General features: G+C 33.1%; 1 protein-coding gene across 1 annotated transcript; it reads left to right on the top strand.

Annotated features, from left to right (window-relative positions):
• The first annotated feature begins 2,077 nt into the window (after window positions 1–2,077).
• On the top strand, window positions 2,078–5,760 carry LOC130713658 (WAT1-related protein At1g68170-like). Its single transcript, XM_057563441.1, has 7 exons — window positions 2,078–2,320; window positions 3,756–3,818; window positions 3,928–4,044; window positions 4,498–4,759; window positions 4,866–5,024; window positions 5,108–5,259; window positions 5,400–5,760. The coding sequence occupies exons 1-7, from the start codon at window positions 2,127–2,129 to the stop codon at window positions 5,593–5,595; spliced, it is 1,143 nt and encodes a 380-aa protein (XP_057419424.1). The 5' UTR covers window positions 2,078–2,126; the 3' UTR covers window positions 5,596–5,760.
• The last annotated feature ends 4,338 nt before the right edge of the window (window positions 5,761–10,098 follow it).

Below are 10,098 nucleotides of genomic sequence, written 5' to 3'. Positions count from 1 at the left end.
GCGTTGTGGTGCTTTGTGTTTTCTTCAAGTTTGATTGATGACTATGCTTGAGCTTAGTGAAGGTTCGGAAGCAGTGTTGGAGTTGTTGTATGCACTTGTTCGCTTGTCTTTTGCTTTTGCGTTGTAGTTCTTATCGTTTTTTATGTATTTGGGTATTTACTTTTGGGTCTCAGCTCTATGGCGTGCGATGGGTCTTGTGGTGCGAACGACATAGGTGGTTCCTTATTGCAGGTGTCGTGCGACCTGATAAGTTGTTTTCGACTTTATAGGGACCAGTCTCAGTGCTTTAATCGCTTTAATTGATCGGGGTGGTTTGCTTGCGGGTGTTCTTAGATGTTGTAAGTGTTTTTTTGCTGTAGTGGCTAAGTTTATGTCGGTTTTTGTTGGCTTCATGATTGTACCCATGTTGAGAGGGTTATTTCTCAACTTTATCCTTATTTATATATCTTTTAACTTTCAAAAAAAAATTTGATATTTTTATTCAAGTTGATTTACGTTATTTCACTCTGTAGTTTTAATATAATTTTCTTTTGGCCCATGACTGGTTTAGTTTGAAATTATACTATGTTTTAATTGTTTATCTAAGCAAGTTGAAATTAGTAAAAAAATCTTTAACCGATTGATGGAATGTTGTAGCGATTGTGGTTTTGTTTTCCAAAGAACAAAACTCTCTAATACACCGATTGGTTGTTAGCTTTTTGGAAGAAGAAAATTGTTCTTGTACTTTGAGGGGCAATGACTCCATCTTTACTTGAGCAAATCAAAATTTGGATAATTGTCCGGTAGAGAATCGGGATCTTCCAACTTCTTTATGAGTTGGGATTCGCCTCAAAATCTTCAATAAAAAGTTAAATAAACCTTTTTGTGACCAATAACGGTTTGTTACACTTGAATGAATCACGTCCAAGGATTGACGCTTCCTCTTATGAATTCTTAAATCACTTAATTTCGACTTTAATTTTATTGCAAGAAAATCAACCAAACCCTCCCGGCCTCCCTCTTTTGTTAGTGTGTCCTGCTTTATTTCAATTGTTAATCCATTGAGTCATTTTGATAACTATCTTGGTGTCATAACACCTTGTACTGTATTCTTTAAAAAATTACTTTCACACGCACTTGCAACAATGCATTCGTCACCACTCCAACTTGAAATAGCTTATTTGAGCTTATCTGATAGTATAAGCCCTTTTGGTAGACCATAAGTTGTTTTGAGCTTATTTTCATAAGCTACTCATGATAGCTGATGGAAATGAGCTTATACTTATATATAGTTTATTTTCAATTCATTTCAATAATTTTTAAAAGTAGCTTATGAATAAGCATTTATATCGCTTATAACCATGAGTGCTTAATTAAGTTGTTTTTTCAAACGGGGCCTAAAGCCCACTTTGATGATAAAATCACCAAGTGCCAACAAATAGACTTGCTTGCCTTACTTTACTGATAAAAACCAGCAGGAGACCAGGAGTTAAATTCAAGAGCAAAAAAGCCATACCCCGGCGAAGCAATCCAACTAAATGGAAATAACAAAGTGGCATGGCAATGATATTAAATTCTTCGGAACCTTTCAATAAGCAACCCGGCTTAGCTAGTTAGCTCCCAACCTAGCCTTAACAATCCTCCACGCAAATCTTTTGGTGATGTGCATTTATGATTAGCACATGTTTTGTTAAACGACCCATAAAACCATATTTTGACTTTTATTTGGAGAATACCCAACAATAGCTTCCAATTCCATTGGATGAATAATGGATATTTTATTTAGTTTCACGCTATGGTATATCATTTTCGAAAATAAAAATGAAATGAATATAACTAATGTTGGCAATTATTTTCATAATAAGTATGTTCCCTCATAAAAATGAGTCAGTAGAGAAGATAGACTTATGAAACACGACGCTACCATAAACTTTTTAAGTCTGCTAAAACATCATCCCAAAAACATTTGTCTACAACTCTACATTAAATTATAGGTAAAAGAGTACGATAACAGTCAAGGGGTGATGGAACACTTTTTCAACCTATTCTATAAAAACTCCTTTGCTGAGCTACAATTTCCACACACCTTCATCTTCTCTCTTTATTTTATTTGATAGAAAAACTCCATTGTAGTTATAGCTAGCACCATGAACGGTGTGTGCAATTTAATGCAAGGGCTGAAACCAGCGTTACTAATGGTGTTTACGCAGATTGCATATGCTGCGGCGAATATCGTCTACAAGCTCGCCATAAATGATGGAATGAGCATGAGAGTTGCAACTGCTTATCGCCTCATTTTCGCATCGGCTTTCACAGTTCCACTTGCTCTTATCCTTGATAGGTTGTTGTTTATTATAATTTCCTTGCACCTTTTTTTGCTTTTACACAAAAAATGTGTTTTCATTTCATGAACTTCTATATCAAAATGTTAACGTACATTCAATATAGCATGTTAAACTTCGTTTTTTCTTTCATTTTTCGAGAGTTAAAAAACCTTAATTTATTTTTTAGTGGGGCTCAATCCCTACATAATACATTCGAAAGATGATAAAATTAGTATTAGTTTTTACTCAATCTAAAATACCGAATTGTCAGTATTTGAAAAGTGACTGAATACGAAGTCGTTTAAAAATTATATATTTTGTTAGAAGGGCATTTTCTAAACATTTTTGGTAAAAATATTATTGTGGAAAAGAAAAAGTGTGCCTAAAATTAAAGATTTCTTGTGCAAAAGTACTTTTTTGGAAATGTTTTTTTCCAACCATTTCCTCACATTCACTTTCACGGGTCAGTTTTTATTTTGACATTTAAATATAGTTTATATTGTTCATTTATACAATATATTTTACTCCATCTTTCATCTTGTCTTATAATGGGTCTCTTCAAATTTATATTCTAGGATGATGTAATGAAAATGTACAAGGAGGAGTCTGAAACACAATGTTGTTAAATTAAAGTTTTCTTAAGGTTGCAAAACACGTTATTCAAAAAGTTTTTTTTTTTGATATAATTTTAAAAATTGTTTCTAATTTTTTTAAACATCAAAATTAAAACAGAAATCAAACAAGCCATATATCCTCTATATATATAAAATAATTTAGCACAATCAATTCTTATATCATAAAAGTTTTTAAAGGGATTATCTTATGATTATGTTTTTCATTAACTTGAGATGGACATCTAAGGGAAAATTGAGGAAAAATAGGAGATTTAGAAATTAGGAAAACCCAAAATAAAACGAAAGAGATAGAAGACAAGAAAGAAGTAAAACATGCGATAAGTAGATTAAAGGTTAAAGTACCATTAAAATATCTAATTATGGATTTGAAAATGAAAGACGTGGGCCTTTCTACTAGTAAGTCGAACTTTTTAATTTTATTTATATTGAAGAGTGCAACCGGTGTTCAACATGTCTAAAACACCTGAACAATATTTCAAAATTCTCGAATTTTATTATTGGTTTTGTAAAAATAATAAGGTTTGTCTTTTACATTCCACTATTGCCTTTTACGTCACGTCTCTATTTTCGGGTCTTTCTCTTACTTTTCGTATTGCTCTTAATCACTTTCTCTTTTTTACATATTTGTTTTTCTAACTAAAAAAATCACTTTCTCTCACTTTCTCTTTGAGATGAATCCAACTAAATGACCTGATGTGATTTCTGTCAAATAGTAACATAAGAGACAAACATTGTATAGCGTTTCAACGTGAGACTCACGCATTATATAGATTAGACTAACAAGGTCAAAATGGTTTTGCATTTTTTCTCTACACAGGAAGAAGAGGCAAAAAATTACTTGGAGGGTGATTTTTATGGCATTTCTCTGTGGATTGTTTGGGTATGCTACCTAAATCATTCACCCTTTTTCCACCTTATATAAAGTATCCTTGTTATAAGGTAATTAATTAACAATATACTATATGGGTATATGCAATGTTCCATTTCAGTGGAAGTTTATTTCTAAACCTTTACGCCGTTGGTTTGGCTTTGACCTCTGCAACGTTTATGTTGGCGGTGTTAAACCTTGTTCCAGGCGTTACATTCATCATGGCCACTTCTTTTGGGTACGTACTCTCCCTACACGTACACTTAGATATATATTTTATCTTTTTTTATGATGTTAGAAAATAATTAAATCAATGAATTTTCAATTACTATTTAGTTTGGTTGTAGAAACATGTACTTGCAAACAATCAGTGGCCACTGGCCATGAGGATTGAAGGCTTGTAAAGGCAAGAGTGACTAGGATGCCATTATAAAAAGATTAAAAAAAGTATTAATCCGTGTTTTATAAGTGATAATTAAATATAATGACGATGTAGCAACTAGCAACTAAGTTTTGTATGAGATAATATAGACATCAAAGAGTAGATTAGCACTCCTATACACCGCACAAAGGTAATTAATATTAAATGATAGATAGTGTTTCACATGCACTCTCAATTTGCAATGCTTTTAATCAAAATATAATACTAATTTGTGCCCATTTTACTGTTATACTTTTGATTTTTCTATAGATTGGAAAAACTGAATTTTGGAGCAGCAGAAGGGAAGGCCAAGGTGATAGGAACAGTTGTTGGAATTAGTGGTGCAATGTTGATTACCTTTCTCAAAGGGTTTGAAATTAATATTTTATCTTCCAAAATTGACCTTATGCATCCACATCATGACCAAAGTGGGCATATGATGCGGCCTCATGTAGATTTTAGTAATAAACTATTAGGGGTTCCATGCGCCTTAGCAAGTTGCTGCTCTTTCTCTTTGTGGTTAATCATTCAGGTTAGCTTATTCCTTAATTATGAATCGAATGTAGTGCACTTGTATATCATTTAGTTATGATTGAAGTCATCTTATATATGAATACATTTAATTGCACAACGTACAGGCTAAGATGAACCAAGAATATCCAAGCTATCACTCAAGCTCAGCTTTGATGTCAACAATGGGAGCAATACAATCTACTATTATTGCTCTTTGTGTTGATAGAGATTGGAGCCAATGGAAGTTAGGTTACAATATCAGGCTGCTAACCGTGGCTTATTCGGTATGCTCTGAAGTTAATGAAAATATTAAAAAGCTCAAAGGAAGCACATATATTTGACTATGGGATTAAAATGTTAACTGCAGGGAATTGTGGCTTCTGGTATGGTGGTTATTGTAATTTCGTGGTGCGTGAAGATGAGAGGTCCTCTATTTGCATCCATCTTTAATCCTCTACAACTTTTGCTTGTGGCAATCGCTGCTTATTTATTATTGGATGAGAAATTATATTTAGGAAGGTATACATATATATAGTCTAACTCTGTTTCACAATATATTTAATTTAATTTAATTTGTTCATCATGTTTAATTTATGCTTTTTATTTATTATTTTGGGTTCATGATTTGAATTAATTGAGTTTCGTTGTATATTATATAGTGTGGTTGGAGCAGTACTGATCGTGTGTGGCTTATATGGTGTGCTATGGGGTAAGAGCAGAGAAATGAAAAAGAAGACTCAACTAGTGCCATTAGATCAAAACACCACGGAGCCCGAAGTCATTGAAGTTACTGTTATGTCCACGCCTGAAAATTGTGACAAATGTGTCCAGAGCTACCAAAGTCAAACTAGTTAGTGATAAATTTGTGGGTAATTTGATTGTAGTTGATTCGTGATTTTGGGTTTTAGCTAGTAAGAGTGTAGTAACTGTAACTTCTACATTGACATTTTATAGTATTTCATTATTATTTTACTACATTATAAAAAATGAAAAACAATGCGATCGACCCATTGTTTCTTATATCTTAGTAAAAGAACACTAGTGGCACCACTAGCTAGTTGCTTGAGAAACATAACACTTGCAAACAATTATGCACTTAATCAAATTAATTAAATTCATCCTTGGACTTGGTAACTATTAGAGGAAGAGGAGAACCGTATATATTAGGATTAACCACCACTTCAAATATTATGATTTTATACTGACTTAGTGTAATGACTTTGTATAATGACTTTGTCCACCACTGGATTCTTATTTTCAGTACACAAAAAATTAAAAAATATTGCAAATTTTAATTTTCAAAACACATTTTATTCCAAGGTATTATCCCAGATATCACGCCTATCAAGCAATTTCTGCATGGTGCATTTTTGCTACTATCCCACTCCTGCCCTGGTCCAAGATGTTGCCTAATTGGATCCAAACGGCCCAAACCATAACATTTAACCTGCTGACGACACATGTTTTCTCATTTGACCCATTAATCTCCCACCTTTCCAAATCCTGTTTTTGACTTACATCCTTTATCACATATATAGTTGTCCAATTTACTATTGTAATCAAGAGATAAACCTTCTTTATAAATAACATAGTAAAGTGGGTTAATTATAATTATTATTAATTTAGGGGCTGAATTAAGTAAAAAAAGATATACTATGTAGTGGTTCGGTGAATATGCATTGTAATAGACCTACCATCCACAATGGTTACAATGGGTAAACTGCTGTAAAGAGGGACTTCTACAGCGGTTTGAATCGCCGTAAAATCTTTTACATCGGCGAGATCTACAGCGGTTTGGAACCGCTGCAAAAGGCCTTTTTTGGCAAAGTGATAGAAGAGGTAAACCAAGAGTACATTATTAATGAGGCATATCCTTCCCCCAAAAGACGTAGATTTTTTTTTCAAAAAGGGAGAATTTATATCTTAATTTTCTCAACATTGGTTCCCAAAAGGAGAGACGTACGTCTTGGATTACTCTAATGGGAATACCAAGGTGCACAAATGGGAGTGACAATGCTATATAGTGAAGAATTGTAGCATCCCTTCTTAAGAAACCTTCATCAATTGACCATAAGCAAACAAACTAACTTTGCTAATTAAAATTAACTTTCAAACCAGCCACTTACTCAAAACTCCGAGGAACACTTTTCAGAAGAATCACAATCTAAATTCTACCCTTCCCAAAGAAGGGTGTATATCATATGTGAATTGAAGAAATGAGAAACACCTAGATTTCAACTATCCCCCATTATGAATGCATCAAACAAATTTAAGCTTGGTTGCTTTTCGTTGCTCTGATTTTGTTTGGTGGTGGAAGCTGGGTCATTGAGGTGTCAATTAATATCCGGTGTTAGCGATTTGCCGTTTTAGGCCTTTTGTTGGAAAAATATTAGGATTTTTAATTTTTGGGAAATTTTGTTTTAGGCGTTAACTAATTTGTTGAGACGACTTAAATATCGATGCATTTATAATTCAATAAATATTTTTGCTTTAAAAAGAAAAAATTCCTTTGTTAAGACTTAAGACTGGTAAGTAGTGCTCCTCTACATTTAATAGCCACTTTGTCATACACCACCGTGACAATACTACTCACGTAAATATATCAATAATGCACCAAAAGAAAACACGTCCTGCTAAAAAGAAATTTCTGCTTTATTTGTCATGCATCATTATACGAGTCATACTAACTTTGTCCTACATCTTTTATCTTCGGACATAAACATATTAGTGGTATAATAATCCAATTTGCTTTATTTTTATACAGTTTTGCATGAACATTAAAAACATGTCAATGTCAAAAGAGATTGTTATCCAAATTTTGTGGGTAAAGTGCACCAAGACATGCAATAATTTTAAACGCCTTTATAGCACTCCCCTTTTGCTTTTAAATTAAATAATCAAAGCTAAGTAGGTAGCTCTATCATACATGGACATTGAGATAGGTGACCAATAATAATACATCAATCATGATCGGGGCATTCTAGCGTCCTCTACCTGTTTGGATGGTGGACAGAAAGATTATGGTCTGAGAATGAGTATGGTCTGAAAGTTATTACAATACATGAACTTTATTTCAACTACCTCATTACTTTAATACATTAATATTTAAATTACACAATTAGTATTATGTATTAGAAATTGGGTGGCATATACTCAACCACAAAAGCTAGTTCAATAGTTGAGGTTTGCACTACCCCTTATAAAAGCTATCTATGCTCTATCTCTAGCCAATGTGAGACTTCTAACACACTCCCTCACGTCCAGGACTGAACACCCTGGAACATGGGATCAACAACAACGGGTGCCCCAAATATGGGAAGTCTCCACAACAAACAACAAATGGATCTAGGATAGACTCTAATACCATATTAGAAATTGGGAGGTCAATACTTAACCACAAAAGCTAGCTCAAGAGTTGAAGTTTGCACTACCCTTTATAAAGGTTATCTATGCTCTATTTCTAGCCAATGTGGAACTTCTAACATTATGTGTGTTGTGATAAGGAGCTTGAGATCTTTATAATTAAGTAGCATTAGTCTCCTCCAGCTTTAATATGCTAGACAATATGAGACTTTTAATTTCCAAGATTTTTTCCTTAATCTATTTCGTCCTTGATTAACATTAGTAATGTGAGAGTAACATTGCAATAAACCCCAACACTTCAATGATTTAAGCTCTGTCTCTAACCTACCGTCAGCCGTCATCTCATCTCTGTTGTAGTGTTGTCTATATAGGTTCTCTTGTCCACTGTTGACTCTCTAATTTCAGTTGACTCTTGCACTGACCTAAAATAGAAATTAATACGGACTCTTAGCTAGAAGTGCTGGCTGCGCGACCAAGAACGGGTGTGCTGCGCTACTACACCCCCACGGGGATATCCCTGATGAATATAGCTTTCAGGAGAATTGTCCTGCCACTTAAGGAGAAAAAAAATAAAATAACCAACATTTGACCAAGAAGGGGACTAAAGACCAGTATAGCTTCGTCCATATACGGATGGCTATTATTCCTACGTAATTGGGTTAAACCCTTTTTTTTCTTTTCTGAAAAATAAACTGCACCTACTAGGATGAATCCTAGATCCCACCTCTCTAATTTATATGTCTCACAACTTTTATTATTTGAGCACTTTATGTACTTATATTTAATTTCAATTTGAGTTATAAATAGAAAAAAGGTGAATAAAATAATTTATAAACATTTACAAAGTGCAGACTCTGAACAAACATGCAAAGTGAAAAAAAGAAAATATAAATGTGATATACTATTGAAGAGAATTAGACGATCTCCAATAGTAGTATATATCTAATGTTAAATACATATTATATGAGTATCTATTACCATTAGAGTACATATTCAATTCAAACATGACAAAGATGAGTATGTGGGAATAAATACTCCAAACTAGACTTGAAAAGTGAGCTTGTATTTATTACAAGCACTCCCAATTAATATAATTAAAGATAAATAATAAAATATACAAATGCGATGTTGATGATGAGATCCACTATAGAAACTTTTAAGAGTTGTTGGGTTGGAGTAAAAAGTTAGTAGAGTGATGTAGATGATGTGACACTATGAGAAATTGTAAAAAATAAAATGTAGATATTTTAGTGAGTATAATAGATGTAGATGCTCTTAGAAAGAAAAATGAGATATTGTTAGATATTCCCTCCGTTCCTTATTAATTGTCCACTTAGAGTTTCAAGAGAGCATTACCCTCACAGAAACAATAAATGAAGAAAGATAAAATACTTTTAAAATGTGATATAGAAAAACAAATATATTTTTATGAAAATCAACATAGTTAATTGTTTTTCTTAATTTGTGTGAACTTTTCCTTCTTGGACATATAAATAGAAACGGAGGAAGTATTTACACCATTTGTATATGCCCACAGGATTTTATTACCACTATGTAAAATTGTTATTCAGTGTTTACCTATAAAAGTTAGGAAGTTGTCTGCCCAATAGTTCAGCCTTCGCATAACAAAATTGAAAATATGTACCAAAACATCTGTTTTATCAAGAAGAGGTAGTTTTTCAAAGTTTTTCTCTTTCCTTTTTTTAACTTCTATCTATTATATCTCCTCCCACTAAGCCGTCGTCTAAGCATTAGTCGCAAATGGCTTTATTTTGCTATCTTAATTGGTGATCTTAATCAGTCACTATGATTGAATACATAGTACAGCAATGGATCTTAATCGGAACATGACCGATGACCAGGAATTCGTAAGTATATGAATTGCGGAATTCGTAATCAAAGGCACGATGTGGGACATCTCGGTAGTTAAAGCATGCACTCTCCATTCAAGACAACTTCTAACATAGTAGTATTTTAGTAAAACACCACTAACAT

Source organism: Lotus japonicus, chromosome 4 (assembly GCF_012489685.1).
Source record: "Lotus japonicus ecotype B-129 chromosome 4, LjGifu_v1.2".
In the NCBI taxonomy this organism is placed as follows: domain Eukaryota; kingdom Viridiplantae; phylum Streptophyta; class Magnoliopsida; order Fabales; family Fabaceae; genus Lotus; species Lotus japonicus.
Note: the sequence above shows the minus strand (reverse complement) of the source record. Positions and strands in the feature narration are given on the sequence as shown.